This window comes from Phoenix dactylifera, chromosome 5 (genome assembly GCF_051530095.1).
Source record: "Phoenix dactylifera cultivar Ajwa chromosome 5, Ajwa_hap1_PhDact_Kaust_v1.1, whole genome shotgun sequence".
NCBI classification, from domain to species: domain Eukaryota; kingdom Viridiplantae; phylum Streptophyta; class Magnoliopsida; order Arecales; family Arecaceae; genus Phoenix; species Phoenix dactylifera.
The window spans coordinates 38,274,297-38,299,204 of NC_143194.1; the positions used below are offsets into that span (position 1 = coordinate 38,274,297).

The following is a 24,908-nucleotide window of genomic DNA, read 5'->3' on the forward strand; positions in this document are numbered from 1 at the left end:
GGGGTATTTTGGTCAAAAATACAGCTTTCCGAAAAAGCTGAAAACAGCATTTTGGAAAAGCTCCAAATTGGAGCTTCCCCCCAAAAGCTGTTTTCAGCTTCCCGCAAAAGCTGAAACAGCTTTTCGAAAAATTTACCAAACACTCTTTTTTAGCTAAAAATACTTTTGGAGGGCCAAAAAGTGCTTTTTGGCCCTCCAAAAGCTCCCCCAAACAGGGCCTATGTCGTCCCAAGATCTCAGGAGCGGAACCTTCGCTATAAAGGTGCAAGAAAGCGAGAGAGGAGACGGAGAGATGGAGAGCACCAGGGCAACGAAGGCGACGTCCTTCCCATCTGGTAATCTCTCTTTCTTCTCTTCATCTCTCTCGCGTTTCTTTCAAAGATCTTTGGCTCCTTCTTTCCCTTTCATCTCTTCTCCATTGGTATCCATCACCGGATCGACAGACAAGAAAGAAAGGGAAAGGAAACCAAGAACACTAGAAATCGATCAAGAAATCGGTGTCGCAAGTGCGATCTTCATTGAAAAGATTCGGGCTTCTTCTTCTGTCTAATGTTTCTTTTCATGTTAGACTTTTGGATATAGTTCTCGGATTCTTCCGACGGCTTTTTGTTTCGCTTTCTCATTTACGATTTTACTTTTATTGTTTGAATTCTGGTTTGTTGAAAAGATCAGGGTCTTTCTTTTCTCTCTCTTAGGGTTCCAGTTCTTGGATTCTTCTGAGGAATCTCTGTTGCGGTGGATCATGTGTCTGCATGCGGTGTTCATTTCTTTAAAGTTCGAATTTTATTTCTCTGAAAAGATGAGATTCTCTCTCGACTGTTTGAAATCCAGTCTGTTCAAAGAATTTTTTTTTTTTTGATTTTTAAAAAGCTTTTGGACAGAGTCCTCGGATTCTTGTAAAGGATTTGTGTTTCGAAATCTTGGTTTAATTAGGATTTATTCTTATAGTTAGAATGCTAGTTCATTAAGAAGGTTAGGGATTTTGTTAACCAAAAAAAGAAAGAAAGAAAATTAGGGACTCTGGCATAGTTCGACACTTTATTCCACAACCTTGATTAGTTCATGCTCTGCCAGCTTCGGAAGATATTTAAAGTCACAATCTATTAATTCACAATGCACACATCCCTTTCAAACTGTTATATTTTTATCTTGTGCTATGAATTTTTCTGTGTCGAATACAAATTTGGACTTTCTACCTGTTGTACTATGGTTTGTCCTTTGGACTCTGCATTTTATTTTGGGGCAAGTAGATTCTTCTAAGGTATACTAGAGTGTACCTCTATAGAAATGATAAGAGTGATACCTTAAGCTGTTGGGTGATTCCAGTCCTATTATAGTTTCTTGGATCATTATCAGCCTGCTTCAGGTGACTTCTCCATCTAGACTAACACTAAAATTAGTGTTGGATCATTGTGGGTCCATCATACAGACGTGGAAATTAAAGGCTTCAATTCACACTCATTATAGTGTAAAGGCCTACATTTTATTGGGCTTGGGGTATCAATCCGACCCATGAGAAGGGGGAGGGAGACTCCCAATCGGGTCTTCTCCCTCCCCTGTTCCAAACCCATCTTCATCCTCCCGAATCCACTGGAAAAAAAAAACAGAGGAAAACGGGGCTCAAATCTTACCTAAATTGAGCCTTATTCTTGCCTATAAAGACTCCCTCTCCCCTCCTCCCTAGGGCATCAACCAAGAACCCTTCCATAGGAGGATTGACCGCCAAGCAATCTATGAGAGGAGATCGGAGTATTCGCCGCCGATCTAGCCAAAGGAACTCGCCGGAGGCAAGGTGAGCACCCTCTCCTCCTTCTCCTTCATCTTTGGACCATTACTTCTTTGGGAATATGGCCGGTAAGCTGCCGGATTGAGGAGAACCAATCCTGCTCTCGGTGGCTTGGTCCCTTTTTTCGTTCAGCCGGCCGTCGCCGAGCATGGCGCACCGCCGGCACCGCCATGGGCCGACGACCATGGGGCATCGCCGGCCATGGGCCGCTTGCTGCCGAGCATCTTCCCCTTCCATCGGAAAGAATGAAGAAGAGAGAGAGAAAGGGAGTTTATTTGGGTCTTCTCTTCCCTTTCCCTTTTCTCTTATTATATGTTTTTTTCTTCTCTCTCTAGTTGGGGTTTCTCTCCCTAACCTTGGATCCGGAGAGATCATTGTTTTGAGGGTTCTGGATTGTCATATATCTTGGATAAGTTTTAATGATGAGTTGATTCTGTAGGAAAACAATTTGTTGGACGAGAGGACACTGAGCGGGGTTCTGAGCATCCCAGTTCATAGATCGCCATGAGGGCGGGTGATTAGTTTGTCCGAGTTTTTCAACAAAGTGTAAGAATTCGTGTACGCCAACCTGCATGATATAAATATTTTTGTACCATATATGTATGATATGCTATGATCCAGACAAAGCAAAAATAGTTTTATATTAAATTGTATTTTGATCGTATTGGCTTGTGATTGGTATTATGATGGATGCATTTATGTGTATAACCTATACCTACATAATTGGATTTATGGATGTGGTGGTATAGACTAACCATGTTATGTTGATTGCCCTGTCACGGGCCGGAAATGTAACCGTGGTTAGTCTAGGTCGGAAATAAAGTGGAAAAGGGGATTAATGTGTGTTTGTGAATTGATTAAATGAACAGAAACTTTGAGCTTATCTCGTTATTATTGATTGCCCCATCATAGGTTGAAAATGTGATATTATCGATTGCCCCGTCATAGGCTGGAAATGTGACACTATCGATTGCCCTGTCACAAGCTAGAAATGTGATACTATCGATTGCCTCGTCACAGGCTGGAAATGTGATACTATCGATTACTTCGTCACAAGCTAGAAATGTGATATTATCGATTGCCCCGTCACGGGCCAGAAACGTGATCGGGATGTAGCCCAAAATTGGAAAAATAATTAATCCGGATCAAGTTAATATAGAATAGAAAAAAAATTTATTGAAAATAGTAAGAAAGATTTATGAGTTATCATATACTATATCATTCTTGTGTGGTTGGACTTTCATTGATGTTTGACGTACATACTTATATTGATTATTTGAGTTTTTTGATAGCCGGTTTATGATTTTATGAAATGTGCATCGATTTATCGTGGTTTTGCAAGTTCATATTACTATTGTGTTGGTATGGATGTGTAGGAGTTCTTACTGGGCTGTAAAGCTCACCCCCCTTCTTTTTTCTCTTTTCAGAGTTGCAGGATGCATAGATATTGATGGGTTGGGTGCGGAGTACGATTATCAGAGTTATTAATTAGTTAGTTAGTTTATTTTTTTGATGCCGATGAGCATTTGAAGATCTGGTAATTGAACCAATTTTATTATCTGGACATGTTGGATTTATCTATTGGAATTAAGTGATTAACTGTGGAATTATCAAATTTTTGTTCATCTTAGGCCTTGCATGATCTTTAGGGCACTGCTCTAGGGCTCATGCGGCCGGTCGCGTACCGGACCCGGGTGCTGGGTTCGGGGCGTGACAGAGTAGTATCAGAGCTTCAAGTTAAGGTATCCTAGGATTTAGGTTCAGGTGAGTGTGAGTGGGCAATTATGATAGAAAAACTATTAGAGCCCTGGTCTATAATCACTTGACATTGTAACAGGAATGATATTATAATCTAAGATTTAAGACAACTAAGGACTCTGGCCTTAGTGGCATTAGAGTTTGAGGTTTAAGATCATTGGGGATAGTGACAAAATTAGAACCAAAGCATAAGTTTAGGATCACCAGGGATTGCGATAGAATTGTGTCAGATCTTGAGGTTATGATCATTCTGAACTTGACATAAAGTAGCAGAATTAAATTTAATGCTTAGGTGTAAGATCACTAGGCATTGTGATAAAATATAAGTATTGGGTTTGATATTCGATGAGTACGGAAAGATTGGATAAATTATCTCTGATCATGATACGAGAGGTTAGACCTAACGTAAGTATATGATGGTTAACCATGGCATATCAGTTATACCATATTTAGATATTGCGTCAATGATTTGGAAGTTCAAACTTGATATGGGTGTAGATGTACTTTTAGTTTTGCTGCTAATTTTTTAAGTAGACTTTGTGCATGGATCTGTCAGTATTGGAGTGAGCTAAGAAAGATTTTTCATAATATTAGAGTAGATTGTTTTTCAAGGTTAAATCTGCATATGGATTATATTTGGTATTGGCATGTTTAGATATTGCAATAGGTGTATTCCTATCGGTGGATTAAATTCTTAAGGCCATAGAGTATGCAAATTGGTGGAATTGTAGTAAATTGAATTCTCATATTTGGATCAAGCTATTGGATTTTTCTTATAATTGTTAGAGAATATCGGATGTGTAATTTAAACTAAAGTCTAGATTTATAATCTAACCAGGAATCTTTGTCATTGAGTAGAGATTTAGATTTTGAGATGCTTATGTGAGTTATCATATGTAGCATTGATCATACATATTAAGAATCTTGGTAAAGAAAGATTTGAAGGTTGATAGAGTTAATTTCTAATCATAGTGATATTGGCTCAGTAACTTTTAACCCATTGAATTTGGAGTAAATCCTGTTGGAAGAAAGATCAATCTAGATTGTCTAATCGAATTGTTAAGAAAATCCAAAGTTAATTAAACCTAAATATTTTGGATTCTAAGTTGTGGAGATCATGCAGTGACCTTAAACTTGACTAATAGCTTCAGAGTTAGTTATGGTAAGTATACTCTACATAAATTGAGGATAGAGAGATCTGGAGGTTCTGCTCAATTAAAGTTTTAAAATTTAGATTTTCTTATTCCTAGTGCAAAGTGATATTTCGGTCATAAATCATTTAGAGGCTTTAGAGCATTTAATGAATTAAATCAGAGTATGCAGCGGAAGTGTGGTGGTTTGAGTTATTTTGAAACTAGTTAAAGACATTAATATTTGATTTAAAAGGTATTATGATTGAACACTTGAGTTAGTTTCTAGTAGAGGAGAATGTTGTTGATTCTATGGATGATCTAGAGGTAGCTATGTAATTTTCACCAGTGGGTTCTTCTATTGTTGACAACTTTTGGAAGAATCTTGGGCATCTTAAATTTAGCGTTAACGATTGATGATTCCTTGGCTGGTCTTAGACTTGGAATGTTTTTTAACATGGATCTCCTATTTGTTGGGATGATGTGGGCGAGAGAAAATTATTAGACCTAGAGATAGTGCAATAGACCATAGATAAGGTGCAAGTGATCAGAGAACGACTTCGTACAGCTCAGAGTCGTTAAAAAAGTTATGCTGATAATAGAAGGAGAAAACTAAAATTTTAAATTGGGGATCATGTTTTTTTGAGAGTGTCACCCACTAAGGGAGTGATGAGATTTGGGATTCGTGGTAAATTGAGCCCTAGGTATGTTGATTTTTTTTTTAGATTTTGGACAAGGTTGGAGAGGTGGCATATCGACTGGCTTTACCACCGGCTTTATCTAGTGTGCACAATATTTTTCATGTGTCAATGTTGAAAAAAAATGTCCCAGACCCAAGTCACGTGATAGCAAATGAGCCATTACATCTTCATAAGGATTTGACCTATGAGGAGTTTCCAACACGAATCGTGGACCGAAAAGATCAGGTACTACGGCATCGAACCATTCCTTTTGTGAAAGTACAATGGAACAATCATTCGGAAAGAGAGGCTGCTTGGGAGCTCGAAGAAGAGATGAAGGTCAAGCATCCGCAACTATTTGAAACCTCAGGTATGCTAATTTCGAGGACGGAATTTTTTTTAGGAGGGAGAATGTAAAGGCCCACATTTTATTGGGCTTGGGGTATCAATCCGACCCATGAGAAGGGGGAGGGAGACTCCCAATTGGGTCTTCTCCCTCCCCTATTTCAAACCCATCTTCATCCTCCCGAATCCATCGGAAAAAAAAACAGAGGAAAACAGGGCTCAAATCTTACCTAAATTGAGCCTTATTCTTGCCTATAAAGACTCCCTTTCCCCTCCTCCCTAGGGCATCAACCAAGAACCCTTCCATAGGAGGATTGACCGCCAAGCAATCTGTTGACCCCCTAATGGATTTTGATGAACACAAAACACTAGAGTATAATTCCCTATGTATTAACAATTTATTTGAGGATTTCAGGTGTTTATCTAAAAATATTGTTAAGAAATGTCTAGGCAAGTTTCCTTATTTTTCAAGGATTTATTGAAGAATTTTTGAGATGAAGAAAACAGATCAGGGACAGCCGAGACGTCTCCGGTTTATCCCAGAGACGTCTCCGGCACGAATAGGAAGAATTGGCACGTTTGGAGACGTCCCCGGCACCTGGCGAGGCGTCTCGTAGGGTCGGAGTCGACTCTCTCAGTAGCGGAGTCGACTCTCTCAGTGGCGGCAGAAAGGCTGATTTCAAGAGATGCGCGCGAGTCGTCTCCGAAGGACGCGGAGTCGTCCCCACGCATAAAAAGCAAACTTTCCGAGACGTCCCCAGAAAGCGCGGAGTCGACTCTCTCAGGAGATTCCAGAGGACTTGTTTTTCGGTGATAAAACTGTGGAGTCGTCCCCGACGTCGCGGAGTCGTCCCCATGCAAAAAGCGCAAACATCCCGAGACGTCCCCGTAAAGTACCGAGTCGACTCCAACATCGTCAAAAGATTTCTTATATAGCCGAGACGTCTCGCGTTCAAGCGGAGACGTCTCCGGAGCGCCTGGAACGCGACTGACACACTTTTTCAGGTTTGTTTGAATTTCAAATGGCTATATTTTTGTGTCTAACGGATCTATTGCTTGTAGGGCTATAAAAGAGAGCTTTTAAGTGCCTTTAAAACAACTCTTACAAGCCAAACATAAGATCATTCAAGAGAGAAGAAAGAAGAAGAGGTTCAAGGGAGTTGGTGCTTTAAAGAGGAGAAATCAAGTGCATTCAAGCTTTCCCATCTGATTTCGTGCTCATCTACTCACTCCCACTTGGCAATCAAAGCTCGCATTCAAGCCAACGTGATCCACATCGGAAGAACCATCATCATCCACGCTTCCAACGGCAAAAAGGGTTCTTCCGATTTTATTGTTTCTCATTGCTATATTTGCTTTCATAAGAGCTTTTAAATCTTTGTAAAACGTTTGAATATTGAGCTTGTTCCAGTCAAGGGACTTGGAACAAAGGATAGGTGTCCAAGCCTAAGTTAAAATTGGGGGATTGTAGGGTTCGTTGTTAGCCCGGGGTAAAACAACGAGTTGGGTAGTTCACTCGAAAAACTACCGGATTGTAGGGTTCGTTGTTAGCCCGGTGTAAAACAACGAGTTGGGTAGTGCACTCGCAAAACTACCGGACTGTAATCTGGAGGATTATAGTGAAATTCCCAAGAGGTCTTGGGGAGTGGATGTAGGTGCTGGGGTGCACTGAACCACTATATGTTTGTTATGTTTGTGATGCTTTTTGTCATTGTCTAACTTGCTCACTTACTTAGATAAATTGCTTGCTTAACTCTTATCCGCACATCCTTTAGTTGCAAGCATATTCAATTTACTTAATCAAGTCTCATTCAATGAATCAAACTGTTGCTAAGTTTAAATTTCACTGTGCATCTATACAACTTAGCATAATTAATTGAAAAGTATTAGAAGTAGCCTAAAAGTTTTAAAAGACCCAATTCACCCCCCCTCTTGGGTTGTATCTACTGGGCAACAAGTGGTATCAGAGCCGGTGCTCTATAATTTCTTGCCTTGTGTTTTTGACCTAACCGTCAAAGAGCCAAATATCATGACAACTCAAATAGATAGTTTTCTAGGAGAGGGACAATTAATTGATAGACCTCCACTATTTAATGGCATAAACTATACACATTGGAAAGCACGCATGCGCGTTTTCATACAATCGCTTGATTATAATTTATGGAGTATTATAGTCAATGGAACACACACAAACACTAATCATAATGAGAAAATGGCTCAACAAAATTCAAAAGCCATGAACCTATTATATTGTGCATTAGATAGGAATGAGTTTAATTGCATATCTTCTTGCATAACTGCTAAAGACATATGGAATATGCTAGAGGCTAAATATGAAAGCACTAACATTTTTAGTGAATCTGAAATTAGCTCTAAAGAAAAAGAGAGACAAGGTGATATTGAAAACCTATGCCTTGTGGCACACAAGGATGAGGTATGTATTGAAATGCAAAGTGTCTTCTCTTCTGAATATGAAGTATATGATAAACTTGAAAATGATTTTACACTTGATGAGTTACATGATGCATTTCTTGATCTAATGAAAGAACATAAGAAACTCATTTGTAAAAACAAGAACCTGAAGAATGAAAAGAAAATCCTAGTAAATGAAACTGAAATCTTAATTAAGGAAAATAAAGAACTAAATCAGAAAAACCAACTTCTCACTGAAAGCCATGATAAACTTAAGAAAAATAATGAATTGCTTTCAGAAGATAACAAAAGATTAACTAAAGAAGTTGACAAATTAAAACCTGTTGTTGAAAGATTTACTTTGAGCTCTGAAAAGTTGAATCTAATGATAAATAATCAAAGAGCTGAATTTGATAATATTGGATTGGGATGTCAACCTTGGTACACCCAAAAATCTTTCAAGAATATGGTTGTTAAAACAGTTTCGAATCATTTTAAAATAGATTCTTATAATGCTGATAAACAGGAACAAAGGTTATGCAAAATCTCTTCTGTTCCTAAATCTGTACATTACAAATTTGATAAACCTAAAAGGCAAAAACAGAAAACTAAAGGGTTATCTACCACTCATGTTAAATCCATGTTTGTTAAATTTAATAAGAAGATGCAGAAATACACTTCTTGTAGTCCTAAAATCTGCAAGCCTATGGACAAAATAGCTATTAAGAAAATATGGGTTCCAAAAGGAACAATAATAGCTAACCTGCAAGGACCCAAAAGAGCTTGGGTTCCTAAGTTGAAAATCTAAATATTTTCTGCAGGTGTGTCTAGCACTCAAGGCTCCAACAAAAGATGTTAAATTGGACATTGGGTGCTCTAGACATATATTAAAGAGTGAAACTTAAAATATACTTAAGAAAAGTGACTAAAATGGAAGAAATAATAAAATTAGTAATTCTTGCATCCTCTCATACTGAAATTGTTTTATTAGTTGATTAAAACATAACTTGCAAGTATTAATCATTCTTTTCTTGTGATATAAGTGATATTTCTGATATGAAAAGAAAATATATCCAAATCACTCCATCTTTCTAGATTATGCTTTACTTATAGATGGATAATTTGGTAAATCAATTCTCCTAAGAATAACTCTATGAATTCTCTATATGCTTGACTGAGAGTTTTTATCCATGGCATTATTGTTCATTGATCATAGATATGAAAATGTGTACTTGGTATATCTTTGAATATATGTATTATAAATACTATGATCAAAGAATTCTTTTTGGCATATAAAATTAACTTATGCTAGTATGGACCTAATCTCAAAAGATCTTGTCATTGGTTTACTTAGATTATCTTCTGCAAGGTCAAAGTTTGCTATGCATGTTAACTAAGGAAACAAACAAGAATCAATTTCTAAATCTAAAGATGTTGTTTCCATCACTAAGTTTTCACAAGCTTACATTGGATTTGTTCTTGGCAAGTAAAATTAAAGTATTTTCTGCATTTGCTAAATCTTGTGAAAGGGATCAAATGAAAAAGGTTTGCAAACTATGAAAGTAAAAGAAGTATCATGGCATAGTTTTGAAAACCAATTTTGTATTAACTTGTGCATAAAAAATAATATTGAATACAATTGTTTCTGCACCAAGAACACCATAAGTAAAATAGGATTAATAGAATCCTTGAAGAAATGAAAAAGGCAATGTTGTATGATAGTCATCTACTTATTTTTTTTTGTTAAAAGCTATCATCATTGCTTGTCATATATATGGTTTCTATTAGGTCTATTTTTGATGAAAACTCCATTTGATCTTCTAAAAAATAGAAAATGAACTATTGCATATCTTTCATATTTTTCAGTCGTACATGTTATGCTGGATATGTTCTTATGAAAATAATGCCAAATCTGATAAAGATACTTCTATCTTTGGGTATCATTCATCAAGCAATGCATATAGAATATTCAATGAAAAGATCCTAGTTGTAGAAATATCAATTCATTTTATGAGACTAATGATCTTTCATCAAGTCACTAAAATCAGATTATATATGTATATGTTAATCTTTTTTCTGACATATAACAATCTAAAACTAAAACACCTTAAGAAGAATGAACAAGATTAGAATTGGTCAAGTTAAACTAAATCATTTTTAAAAGAAAGAATTTGAAATCTTGTCGATAAAATCTGAAAACTTGTTAATAATTAGAACCAAATTGAGTTTTCAGAAATGCACTTGATGAAGAAAAATTGGTGACTACTAAAAGATTCAATCAAGAAAAGATGAATTAGATCTTGATGAAATTCTTGCATGATTAGAAGTAAAGATCACCATTATCATTTGCTTGCTTCATGAGCTTTATAGTCTGTCAAATGAATGTGTAGAAAACACTCATTACAAATATGATAAAACAATATGTGATTTGGAACATGCACCAATATACATGACATAAAAGCTTGAGTGACTTTTTGATAGAAAGTAATAGTGATAAATCTATGCATCAAAAAGAAGAATTTGTGATATTTTATTTGCTCAAAGTATACATTGATGATATCACTTTTTGGTTCTACAAACGAGGATTTATATGAAGATTTTACTAAGCTCATGCAAGGTGAGTTTGAAAAATGTATGATGAATGAATTAACATCTTCTCTCAAACTCCAAATTAAGAGAAACAAGAAAGAGGATCTTCATTGACCAAAGTTAGTCCACAAGAAAACTCTTATAGAAGATTGGCATGAAGAAGGTATTCTATGACCTCATCTTGTAGAATTTGAAAAGAATGAGCAAGGTAGATCTATTGTTTTTAAAGCTGTATTGAAGCATGATAGAATACTTATTTTATCATACAGCTAGTAGACCAGATTGTATGCTCATTATGTGCAAGATCTCAATCTAACTCTAATGAATCATAATTTATTGATAACAAATAAATCATAAACTGAATTTTGATAGAAACAACTGTTTAAGATAAGTTGATTAAAACTTAGCTAGCGTGTCTTATTGATAATTATCTTAAGCAAATAAAATCTAAACTAAATTGATTTTGAAAATAAGAAATTGATTTGACCTTGATAAATCTTCCTTTTGCCTCACATGCTTGTCCTTGAACCATCTTGGTTAATGAAACTATCTCTTTAGTTCAAGTGATATGTGCTTGCTTATACTTAGGCAATCTCTTGAGTAAAGTGACTCAACATTCAACTAGTGTCATATCTTGTATTGAGTCATCTAGTTAAAAATATGGTAGATGAATGTTTTGTATCTTGAAGAAACTAATGACTTTCTTTCAAGAAAGAAAAGGAGTTTGCAGGATCCTTGAGCAAGAAAATGAGAGATTTCAGCTTGAAGGACACCTCCATAAAAGGTACAATAAACATTCACATGCAAACAAGAGAGAGGACTTTCTTCAGCCAAAAGGTTACACATAAGAAATCTAGTAGGTATTTGACTTGAAGAATGCAGAATGATTCGGTAATTTTAGATACCTCTCTCATAAATTAGCTGAGCAAAGTCATTAACTTAAATCTTACTATGGCATGATTAAAGTCTTTAATTATTAATTTCTTAATATCATGTCTATATATGTATTGATTGACTTGTGCTTTTAGAAATTGTTTCATGGTTTGCCCAAACTAAAATATATCTTTACCTATGTCACAACCATGAACTACACAAGTTTATGCTTAAAATTTTGATTTAAAATGACTTGTGAGAAGCTATGAATTCTTGAGCATAATGAAAATGTGTTTGCATGATATACCTCTATATGATACATTTGATTATTTCTTTATTCTGCTCTTTCAAGAAAATTACTTGAGAATAACAAAAAGAAAGAGAGATAAAGAAAAGATAATGGATATTATTCAAGAGAAGTAAAATCTAAGTAAAGGCAAATACTCCAATCTTAAGAAAAAGCAAAACAAGCGTAATATATTCAGCACATTTGTAAGACTTGTGTGAGCATTCTTTTGGAAGGATAAAATCCGTAATGAATTACACTTAAATAGAGGGAGAGTTTAAAGTAAATATTTTAACCTTCTATATTGCTCATCATAGGGATGGTGCCAATGGGGAGGCTAGTGGTAGTACCCGGCACTATTTGACCCAACTATTCGGTGTAGGGCATATTAGGGACGGCACAAGAGGGAGGCTAGTGGTAGTACCTCGTGCCCCTTCCAACTCCACCGGATAGGGAGCAAATAGAGTATAGAGCATAAGAAAGTAAAAATAAATGACAAAGTAAATGAAAGTATATAAGAAGAATCAAGTCAAGCATTAATCACTTGAAAACACATTTCAAGGATGAAATCAGTGCAAAATTATATTTAAATAGGGAGAGTTTATTTGAAAAGAATTGATTTTGATCCTTGACATTCTTTTTCTTATTATTTTAATGCATGACTTAACACATAATATATTTTGCATGTGGCATGATGTCTTGAATTATGAGTTCTCAATATTTTGTAATGCTCCATGCTTGGACAATTTGATTGAATGTTTGGAATACTACATAAAATTTTTGTTTGGTAATATTGAAAAGAAATTTCAGATTTGTCGTACACAATCATCGTCAAAATCTGAAAGTTGAATAAATTTGTAAAAAGAAGAAGAGAAGGATATCTCTATTTAGGCAATGACTTTAGTATATAATGTTCTAACTCATACCAAAACTCAACATAAATACAAATATTCTGAATATGCTCTTATATGTTTGAAATATGTGTTTTCAATCGTAATGATTTAAGATGAGCTACAATGTGGAAGATACATATCTCAAATTATGACTTCGAAAGCCTTTATTGAAAATCTTTATGAAATTCAAAATCTGATTTTGTAAAGCTTAAACTCAATATGATTTCTAAATAAAATCTTAATGTAAGAAAAACAGAACTAATCTTGATGCCTTGGTTGATTGCTCCGATACGCATCAGAAACATATCATTTCTTATCTTTAGCATGTACCAATATTAGTCCAAATGATGTGTCTTTCGATGATCTTGATTGCAAACAAAAATTTCTAAATATATGACTTTATTTTGATATTAAAAAAATTTATTGTGTTTCATGTATACATTGCTGAAAAATTGTGATTAAGAAATTGAGCTCTATAAATATATATACCCCAATGGTAATCTATATGTTTTTCTCTCCTACATTCTTAAAGACTTCCATAAGAATATATATAGAGTGAATGATCTTAAAGCTAGAAATATTTCAGCTCACTCAAACGAGTCTAAAAGAAAGAAAATGTAAATGCTTTTGAAAGAAACTGAGCTTCAAATGAATCATTTTCTGATTAATATTTCTATACATTTTCTCTAAGATTAAGAGAAAGCATAACTTGTTCTTGAAGGATTAGAAAGAGTAATTGCTACAAATTTTGAATAATACTAGATTACTCTACATTCTCGATATCATAGAATTTCAGTTTTATTCACGTTTATCACTAAAATCTGAAATTCAACAATAGAAAAGAATGATTAAAGAAGAATGCATCTTTTGAGGGGGAGCTTTAGATATTCAGTATCTCATACCTTGATTTTTATGGATTGATTTTGATGAACCTCCTTATATTGCAAGACTTGCTTTAATTATATAATAAGTTTATACCTTGAGATGAGTTCTATAAAGGCTGTCTTATCTCAAACATTGAGTCTTATGAAAATAAGCTGAAACTTATAGAAAATATATTTTTTTAGATTGACAATTTTATTGAACATTATCTTCAAATTCTAAACTCTTAAATGGAATGATCAATTGAGGGGGAGAAAGAAAATCTCAGAAGGAGAGATCTTATGGAACTTAATCGCATAAATCTATAACTAAAGGAGAGAGAAAGCATACTAAATGAAAAGTGATCCTAATGCTCTCCAATATGTATCATCTGAAATTTAAATCTGAAAATCCTTATGATACACCTTGAGGCTTGTTATTGGATTAGTATATCTTATGCATCAATCATGAACCAAGTTGCAATTCAAATAGTTGATCTTAAGAGCCTCTAATTTAATGAAAAAGGGGGAGAATGATAAAAAAAAAAATTGCATGAATACATATTTTGGTATTTGTGCCCCAATGCTCTTATTATCATAAAAGAACTTTGAAGTCATTAAGAATTAATGATCCAACATGATGATATGTTTTTCAAGTATATAAGTTTTGATCTTATACTCAGAAAATTAATTAAATTGCTCTCATGTTGATAAAATACTTAATATATTGGGCAAAAGATCTTAAATGAACAAGCTCTCATACTTATTATTGAAAAGAGGTTAGATTTCCATTCGTGCTTTCCTTGAATATCATTTGTGGTACTTCTTGAATTAACTTAAGAAAGATTCCATCTACACTTGAGTTGAAAACTATCCTTGGAATCACATTAGATGTGCTCTCATCATAATTTGCTCTGAAATTATCCGAAATGGCTCTGATCTATGCTCATTTATCTTTTTCTAACATTATTGCCTTGAGCATTCTTATCTTTGTGCTTAATGTTTCACTATCTTTTTGATGTTGTCAAAAAGGGGGAGAAATATCTGAGTATATGCTCATAATGCTTTATGTGTTGCATTTACTCCAAGTTTTTGTCAAAAAGGGGGAGTAGAACCAATATGGAATGCAAAATGCAAAATTTAAACTCATACTTGAAATTTTAATTAGAATCAACAAAATGTAAAGATAAAATTGAAGAATATTGGCTTTAAGACAATTGTCCTTCTGGAAAAGAAAGGGGGAGTCAAAAGTATTTGGTTTTTAATTGTTGTTAGCATCAATATTTCATTAATTTACATCTTAACTTGATTCAAATTCAGTTGATATGCTAAAATTGCTCAAGAGCTACTAAGATCAATACTTATGCATAAGGATAGAACTGAAAGTTGACTATTTTGAATTATGCACACTGTATCTAGCTCTAACCAAAACACAATACTTGTACATCTGATCAAATACTGTGTATATGTTTAAATTTCGAATTTTGCATATACTCAGTGTTTTGTCATCATCAAAAAGGGGGAGATTGTTGACCCCCTAATGGATTTTGATGAACACAAAATACTAGAGTATAATTCCCTATGTATTAACAATTTATTTGAGGATTTCAGGTGTTTATCTAAAAATATTGTTAAGAAATGTCTAGGCAAGTTTCCTTATTTTTCAAGGATTTATTGAAGAATTTTTGAGATGAAGAAAACAGATCAGGGACAGCCGAGACGTCTCCGGTTTATCCCAGAGACGTCTCCGGCACGAATAGGAAGAATTGGCACGTTTGGAAACGTCCCCGGCACCTGGCGAGGCGTCTCGCAGGGTCGGAGTCGACTCTCTCAGTAGCGGAGTCGACTCTCTCAGTGGCGGCAGAAAGGCTGATTTCAAGAGATGCGCGCGAGTCGTCTCCGAAGGACGCGGAGTCGTCCCCACGCATAAAAAGCAAACTTTCCGAGACGTCCCCAGAAAGCGCGGAGTCGACTCTCTCAGAAGATTCCAGAGGACTTGTTTTTCGGTGATAAAACTGCGGAGTCGTCCCCGACGTCGCGGAGTCGTCCCCATGCAAAAAGCGCAAACATCCCGAGACGTCCCCGTAAAGTACCGAGTCGACTCCAACATCGTCAAAAGATTTCTTATATAGCCGAGACGTCTCGCGTTCAAGCGGAGACGTCTCTGGAGCGCCTGGGACGCGACTGACACACTTTTTCAGGTTTGTTTGAATTTCAAACGGCTATATTTTTGTGTCTAACGGATCTATTGCTTGTAGGGCTATAAAAGGGAGCTTTTAAGTGCCTTTAAAACAACTCTTACAAGCCAAACATAAGATCATTCAAGAGAGAAGAAAGAAGAAGAGATTCAAGGGAGTTGGTGCTTTAAAGAGGAGAAATCAAGTGCATTCAAGCTTTCCCATCTGATTTCGTGCTCATCTACTCACTCCCACTTGGCAATCAAAGCTCGCATTCAAGCCAACGTGATCCACATCGGAAGAACCACCATCATCCACGCTTCCAACGGCAAAAAGGGTTCTTCCGATTTTATTGTTTCTCATTGCTATATTTGCTTTCATAAGAGCTTTTAAATCTTTGTAAAACGTTTGAATATTGAGCTTGTTCCAGTCAAGGGACTTGGAACAAAGGATAGGTGTCCCAAGCCTAAGTTAAAATTGGGGGATTGTAGGGTTCGTTGTTAGCTCGGGGTAAAACAACGAGTTGGGTAGTTCACTCGAAAAACTACCGGATTGTAGGGTTCGTTGTTAGCCCGGTGTAAAACAACGAGTTGGGTAGTGCACTCGCAAAACTACCGGACTGTAATCTGGAGGATTATAGTGAAATTCCCAAGAGGTCTTGGGGAGTGGATGTAGGTGCTGGGGTGCACTGAACCACTATATGTTTGTTGTGTTTGTGATGCTTTTTGTCATTGTCTAACTTGCTCACTTACTTACTTAGATAAATTGCTTGCTTAACTCTTATCCGCACATCCTTTAGTTGCAAGCATATTCAATTTACTTAATCAAGTCTCATTCAATGAATCAAACTGTTGCTAAGTTTAAATTCCACTGTGCATCTATACAACTTAGCATAATTAATTGAAAAGTGTTAGAAGTAGCCTAAAAGTTTTAAAAGACCCAATTCACCCCCCCTCTTGGGTTGTATCTACTGGGCAACACAATCTATGAGAGGAGATCGGAGTATTCGCCGCCGATCTAGCCAGAGAAACACGCCGGAGGCAAGGTGAGCACCCTCTCCTCCTTCTCCATCTTTGGGCCATTACTTCTTTGGGAATATGGCCGGTAAGTTGCCGGATTGAGGAGAACCGATCCTGCTCTTGGTGGCTTGGTCCCTTCTTTCGTTCAGCCGGCCGTCGCCGAGCATGGCGCACCGCCGGCACCGCCACGGGCCGACGACCATGGGGCATCGCCGGCCGTGGGCCGCTTGCTGCCGAGCATCTTCCCCCTTTCCGTCGGAAAGAATGAAGAAGAGAGAGAGAAAGGGAGTTCATTTGGGTCTTTTCTTCCCTTTTCTCTTTCCATATATGTATGATATGCTATGATCCAGACAAAGCAAAAATAATTTTATATTAAATTGTATTTTGATCGTATTGGCTTGTGATTGGTATTATGATGGATGCATGTATGCGTATAACCTATACCTACATAATTGGATTTATGGATGTGGTGGTATAGACTAACCATGTTATGTTGATTGCCCTGTCACGGGCCGAAAACGTGACCGTGGTTAGTCTAGGTCGGAAATAAAGTGGAAAAAGGGATTGATGTGTGTTTGTGAATTGATTAAATGAACAGAAACTTTGGACTTATCTCGTTATTATTGATTGCCCCGTCACAAGCTGGAAATGTGATACTATTGATTGCCCCGTCACGGGCCGGAAACGTGATTGGGATGTAGCCCAAAGTCGGAAAGGTAATTGATCCAGATTGAGTTAATATAGAATGGAAATAAAAGGCATTGAAAGCAGTAAGAAAGATTTATGAGCTATCATATGCTATATCATTCTTGTGTGGCTGGACTTTCATTGATGTTTGACGTACATACTTATATTGATTATTTGAGCCTTTTGATAGCCGGTTTATGATTTCATGAAATGTGCATCGATTTTTCGTGGTTTTCAAGTTCATATTACTATTGTGTTGGTATGGATGTGTAGAAGTTCTTACTGGGCTATAATGCTCACCCCCCTTCTTCTTTCTCTTTTCAGAGTTGCAGGATGCGTAGACATTGATGGGTTGGGCGCGGAGTGCGAGTATCAGAGTTATTAATTAGTTAGTTAGTTTATTTTTTTTATGCCGATGAGCATTTGAAGATCTGGTAATTGAACCAATTTGATTATCTGGACATGTTGGATTTATCTATTTGAATTAAGTGATTAACTGTGGAATTATCAGATTTTTTTTCATCTTAGGCCTTGCATGATCTTTAGGGCACTGCTCTAGGGCTCATGCGGCCGGTCGCGTACCGGACCCGGGTGCTGGGTTCGGGGCGTGACATATAGTATTGTATAGAGTCACTATACTGAATGGTCATTTCCCATTGCTTATGCTTATGCAACAAAATTGACTGTTTGGACAACCTATTATGAGACATTTCTTTTTGTTTTTAAGCCATTGGACAGCTTTTGCTTGTGACTACCAATGGTACCACATGGTGTTGACCTGCTTACTTTGCTCACCAGGACTGTACTAAATGATTTTTGTATTGTCACTGCCTCAATTGTGAGCTTGGTGAAATTCATCTCCCCTTTCTGTAGTTCTGCTAATCTTGTAGACTGCACGGTCTAAGTGTGCATTTGGCAGCAAAAGGTATTACCTATGTTCCGGATCCACTCCCCCTACCGTTCCTTTTTTTGTCAGGTGGAAATGTCTCAGGTCAGACTCTCCAGGAAGAACCTGATTTTATCATCTTTGTTTGGTACAATCAGTAATTCATAAAATTAATTTTATTTGTAGTTGCAGTAAGAACCTTGTTGATAGCACTCTACCATGATGGTTTGATCATGCTTCTCTTATCTGCAGATAAAAGGTTATTCAGACAGAATGCTGGCAAGAATGTTTATCTGCAATTGGAAAAGTTTTTGAAGATGATCAAAGCATGGAGAGCTATTTTATTGTGATTAATTTCTATACTCTAGTACTGGTTAAAAGACGCAAAGCCCTTTTTGCCTTCTCATTATGTCATATCTTATATTAACTTGACATGCTGATCTTTTTTGAGAGCTCCATGTTGTTTGCAATTTACTAATAAGTGTGCAGCTTGCAAATGATTTCTTACTTGATGTTTCAGGAAGGCTGGAGTCTTGCAGAGCTTTATCAAGTTCAATGCATTATTGCAGCAGTGCTGCTCCTTATGTTGGTATGTAAAGTTTTGGTTGTTATGGGCAATTCTTTATATATGCTTCAAGTAAACAGACTTTGCATGCTTTATGATACATGTCCATGTAGTGTCTTCTGAGTATTCTGGCATGTAAAGATAGATTTCTAAGGTTTTCTATGGTTTCTCCTTTCAACTTTATAATTCAGGTTATGTAGGAAGGCAAGCTATAGAAATCTGTTTTGCTTTCATCATGAGAACCCATTTTTATCAAATCACAGCATAGTGATGTTAGAAGAAATACCTCTATCATGCCTTGTTTATTGTAGTTCATAAAGGCTAAATGTTGCTGATTGTTCTGCCCCATAGAAAAATGGCTTGATTTATGTTAAGATTGTGTGAAGGGTACCAAGTACTGCTTTAATGTAGAAATATGCTGAGAAAGTGGTTTAGTTTCTGGCCTTGGAAAGAAAGGATCGATATTGTTTTTAATAATTATTTTGGACTGGGCTTGCTGCTCTAGGATGCAGAAATCAAGATTATGATCCTTCGTTCTTAACTTTTGACTGCTAGGAGCTTGGATGCTTAGATTAGCTCAACGCCAGTGGAACTGAACAAAGTTGTCCAGTGAATTGTGTTAGGGTCATACTCTTAAACTTGAGATGGATTTTGACCATGCGAGGGCTTCCCTTGGCCTCAACCAACCCCCAGTGAAGCTTGAGTGACTAATATGATATGACTTGATACGATGTAAAATGCTATGATATGACATAATATAGTATCGCACACTGGATATCTTCATATTCTTAAAATTTAAATCCCTGACCATTACCTAACCCGTGCTCTCCCTATGGTGATCTTCACCTCCTGTTTCCTCACCTTCTCCTCTTCACTTTCTCTATCATTGCTTGGATATGCCCCACTGCCACCTCCTCTCTTACCATGCGGTTAGGAGCTGCAATCTTGATGTATTGGAGTCTCGAGTTTCTTTTGTGACTTCTGCCTATATTGGTTGGCCCAAGGCACTGCTTGATGTTGAAATTATTTCTGTGTATTTGCTAGACGTTAAGATTGACCATGTTTGTTTTAACCCACCAACTGAATTTTTATCAACTTGATTTGTCCCAAGCATGGGTTAGAAAATTTTGATATCAGAGCAGGTTTAGGTCAGAGCATCAACAACAGTTCAAATAGGTGACATTTATTATAAAATTCAAGCCACTTATTAATGGCTGTAGGTAACATTCAAAACGAAATTGTTAAGTTAATATCTAAGTCATTTTCTGAATTTCTTATTCCTCTTGCACCTTAGTCCTACTTTCTCATCATTATACTTGTTCATGGACCAGGGTGAGATAAGATTGGGATTGATCTGAGTCCGACCTGAAGTATAAGCATTCGATTTAATCTTGTAACTCTTGTCTGATTACCTGGTATATCAGTGAAAAGGTGACCTAACCAAACCAAGTTAAAGAATAGATATCCTCTTTGGAATCCTTATGTATTTGAACAAGCCATTATATTCCCTAATCTTTTTGAGCCCTATAAGGATTGACTGTTGGATCAATATAATAGAAGCCTTAAATGAAAGCATAAGAAATATAATCATAGTTTTATCTAACAGTAGTATTATATTTTCTGGTTAGTTGATTATTCGGGTGGGTTCAACCAAAATCGAGTTAGGTCCCATTATTGAGCCGGCTTACCAGACTGGGTCATTAGGTCAAAGATTCTTACTGAACCTGATTGATTGGGTTGGAATATTGTTGCAAGCTGGGCTGTAATGATTCACATCTGGCTGTAAATAGTTTTAAGGATTAGAACTGGGTTGCAGTAATTCACGTCAAATATTTAATTGTTTAAGTTATTTTGCTTAAAGTGCTCTCCAGTCCATTTCAACTCTTGCTGGCAGGTTAATCAAAAAATTAATCATGCAAAGAGAAAACTACTTATTGACTAGATGATGACGCCCTAGGCATTTTAGAACCTTACACAAATTCTTTGATCAGTTGCTGAGACTGTGACATGGTGGCTAAGCAGGGGAGATAATTTCTTCACTGTTTGTTTCTTCGGCTTTATGAGGGTTCTTGTAAATAGCAGCAACTTTGATGAAGGCAAATGGAGTAGGTTTTTGCTTCATTTAGCATGGTGCATCTCGAATGGAGGTTTTTGGACTGTGCATATACCTCTGTTTCTTTCCAAATGTTTGGTCATTCTTATAACGTGATGTGATTCCGGTCAAGCCTTAACTTCCTAGTACTTGCAAAATTTGATAAGGCATGAAAAGGACTACTATGTAAATATAAAATTGGGTTTTTAGTTTGTTTTGGTGCTTTGTAATATACAATATATGTTTCATAATTTGAATTATGTGGTTTTTTGATTCTGTAAATGCTTGTTGCTTTTTGATATGTACCCATATGCTATACTCTTCACCTTTTTCTATTGTAGATATTTTTGTGTGCTGGAGCATGCACAAGTAGTTGTTATTATTGCAGTCTTCAAATCTTTGGGTTTACATGCTATCCTTAGTACGACTTGTTTGAGCATGAACAAGTTGTTGTTATTATTGCAGTCTTCAAATCTTTGGGTTTACATGCTATCCTTAGTACGACTTGTTTGATAGCATACTCTTATTTAAAATCGTTTGGATTATTAGTGATTCAGGAGGGGGTTTCTTCTCATCATATGCAGCTTGCTTGCAATGTGTCATGAATTTTACTTCTGGCCAACCAAATCTAGGCCTCTACTCAACCTATATATATATATATATCAACTCAAGATCTTAGGACGGAACCTTCGCTATAAAGGTGCAAGAAAGCGAGAGAGGAAATGGAGAGTACCTGGGCGATGAGCTGTGTTCATGGCTTTGGGCACAAAGGCAACGCCCTTCCCATTTGGTAATCTCTCTCTTCTTCTCTTCATCTCTATCGTGTTTCCTTCCATAATCTTTAGCTCCTTTCCCTTTCATCTCTTCTCCATTCTTTATTGTAATGATATCTATCATCGGATCAACAAACAAGAAATAAAAGGAGGCAAACTACGAACCTTAGAAATCGATCAAGAACCCTAGAAATTGCCTTCTTTGTTAGAGTGGCATGGGATTTACTCAATGTCGGAAGTGTTGGAAAAATGCAATCAAAAAACAATAATACCACTCCTTTTCTCTCTTTGTGCAATTAAATGGGATATCAATACAATTTACCAAGCAATAATAATCTATACAAACTATTAACAAGCAAAATAATCAAGCAACCCACAAACAAGAGACAACACAATTTTAATGTGGAAAACCCTTTGATGTGAAAGAAAAAACTACGGGACCTAGTCTAGCCAAAATCTTCCACTATTTAAAATAATGGGATTATAATAAGTCTTCTCTAGTTCAACCAGAGGCTATACAAACATCATCGAGATTGAATCTTAGCTTCCACAACACAAAAAATTCATCACCAATAAGGCGGATTTCAACAATAAATAATAATTAGAGGATGAGTCTCACCACGTGTTGATGCTTGAAATATTCAAGGAGGAAGACTTTTCAAAGATCCAAACCGTTCAACTTGTAGCTCTCAATACTGGAAATAACATACTAAAATTTTATCAAAATCGGGATAAAATCAGTCATCCGATTATCTGACAAAGTAGCACCCTTTTATTAGAACTTTTCCATGTTTTCACCGTCGGCCTCTCCGTTCTTGAAAGAAAACTGCCACATTGTTTCGTTTTTTATTTTAAATGATGTGGGTCCCACATGAGGAGGGACATCACCAAGGATCTTTATGGAAAAGATTCAGGCTGCTTCTTCTTTCTAATGTTTCCTTTCATGTTAGATTTTTGGATATTGTTCTCAGATTTTGCAACCGCTTTTTTCTTCCTTTTCTCTCTCTTAGGGTTCCAGTTCTTGCATTCTTCTGAGGAGTCTCTGTTGCTTTGGATCATGGGTTTGCATGCAGTGCTTATGTCCTTATAACTCGAGTTTTATTTTGTTGAAAAGATGAGTTTTCTCTCTTGAATGATCTTTACTGTTTGAAATCCAGTCTGTTCGAAGATTTTTTTTTTGATTTTTAAAAGCTTTTGGGCAGAGTTTTTGGATTCGTATAAAGGATTTGTGTTTCAAAATCTTGGTTTGATTAGGATTTATTCTCATAGTTTGAATACTAGTTCATTAAAAAGGGTAGGGATTTTGTTAACCCAAAAAAGAAAGAACGATAAGGGATTTTCTTTTCTTCTTTCTGTTAGGGACAATGACATAGTTCAACTCTTTATTTCACAAGCTTTATCAGTTCATGCGCTGCCAGCTTGAAGGATTTTTGGATATCCAAATATCAGTTGTAGGATATGGTTGATCATGGATGTCAAGACTGATCTCATGCTAAACTTGACAGTCCAGTCTTTCCTGGTTGTGAAGAATAGTAAGGCAATGAACGATCATATGTAGCCTAACCATTATCCTACTATTGTATCGGAGCAAAGATAAACTTGTTTATTATTGTACAACTTTTGTAGTTTTTTTGCGAAGATTTGGCTTGTTTATTTCTCTCAAATTTTCAATTTGTTTATTATTTATTTATTTATTTGATATAAGGGTGGTAATGACCACTCAAATCTATTAAAATAAAAGATTGTATTTATTACAAGGGAGTTCAAGGAGATAATAATGTATTTTTAGGGTATCTGCCAACATAATACCCCAGGGAGACTGAAACGCGGATTGAAAGTATAGTTGATGGGAGGATAATACCCCAAGAATCTTGAACTATAAGAGCATGGAATGTTATGAGTTAGGTTCCACAACCTCATGCATGAAGCCAGGTATATAAATCTTTCTCTTTGTACAGCATCAACCAATCGTGTAGAGACAATGTAGCTTCAGCAAATGAAGATGCTGAAGAGGCTTTATTCGTTTTCTACTTGTTTATCAACTCTGATGTTGCAGCTAGATCATGACGCAGTGCATACACCAACAGAAGATATTCCTGAACCTATAAACCTGCAAACGCAGGATGACGGTGAATAATTAAAACACGTTAACAGCCTTAAATACAAGCTCTGCACAGCAACAATATGGGTACTAAAATACTCTTACAAAATATTTATTCTGTTCATTTTCACGATTTGTTTACTGATACTAATATCACTCCTAAAATCCTCCTTTTTGTTGGCTACAGAGAATGTACCATCCTTTTGAAGCTGCTGCTTCAGAGTTTTGAGGCTCTTTTTACAGTAATCAGCAGAGGCCATGCATGACTTGATTCCGATTTGCAGGGTCCGGTCAAGGGAGTAAACGGCCGTCCCTTTGAGATTTTTCTGCTGATGCATATTTTCCTTTTGTTTTAGTGCATCCTGGAGACAGCAGCATTTTCTGGTTTCCAAAATTCTTTTGTGCTTGTAATGAGGCCGAGCACATCAACTTCATTAACCCAATGATGGACCCTCCAACTCTGATTCTTGCAAGGCAATCACATCATAGCCGATGTGCACAATTATGCTGCTTTTCTCTCTCTCTCTCTCTCTGCTTTTTCACTTTTTCACAATTATTCTAATAAATCAACCAAACAATCAATAATGGCTATTCATGATTACCTTAGTGGAAAGTGGTTGCCAAAGATTTTATTGAAATCACCATTTGTCCTGATACATATGGGTCGGACTTTTCTTTAATGGGTGAGTCCAAGTGAAATTTTTAATAATAGAGTTAAATAGTACGGAGACATGGTTCGAACTTAGTACCTTTGCTCTGATACCATGTTGAAATCACCACTTGTCCTAAAAGCTTAAGCTTTTGGAATAAGTAGTGATTTCAACAGATTTAATCTATTTAGCCTTATGGTTGTCAGGATGTTTGGAGGTCGCTCGGCGCTTCGACTTGAGGTGGCGAGATTTAACTCTAGCATTCCTCCAGGGGCCTTCATATACCGCGGGCAGAAGCAGGAGTAGTTGCATGGGCCTAACTCCAACTATTTTGTGTTTTTATTCT

General features: G+C 36.3%; 1 protein-coding gene across 38 annotated transcripts; it reads left to right on the forward strand.

Annotated features, from left to right (window-relative positions):
* The first annotated feature begins 219 nt into the window (after window positions 1–219).
* Window positions 220–24,511, forward strand: LOC103709747 (uncharacterized). Of its 38 annotated transcripts, none has more exons than XR_016413421.1 (7): window positions 226–335; window positions 2,226–2,332; window positions 18,634–18,727; window positions 18,906–18,970; window positions 23,601–23,743; window positions 23,868–23,999; window positions 24,100–24,511. XR_016413421.1 is itself a non-coding variant. In XM_088722758.2 (4 exons), exons 1-4 carry the CDS (start codon window positions 293–295, stop codon window positions 21,153–21,155), a joined length of 420 nt encoding a protein of 139 aa, XP_088578884.2. In that variant the 5' UTR covers window positions 226–292; the 3' UTR covers window positions 21,156–21,579. The 38 variants fall into 38 exon arrangements, 2 of the variants coding, with proteins under 2 accessions (XP_089787150.1, XP_088578884.2); XR_016413403.1 differs by adding an exon at window positions 21,588–21,828 and having other exon boundaries at window positions 18,634–18,970; window positions 24,100–24,417; XR_016413419.1 differs by lacking the exon at window positions 18,634–18,727 and adding an exon at window positions 21,588–21,828 and having other exon boundaries at window positions 24,100–24,417.
* The last annotated feature ends 397 nt before the right edge of the window (window positions 24,512–24,908 follow it).

What these genes read in the sequence shown, in the direction of transcription:
- LOC103709747 (XM_089931024.1), top strand. Translation starts at nt 7,729, where the DNA reads ATGACAACTCAAATAGATAGTTTTCTAGGAGAGGGACAATTAATTGAT.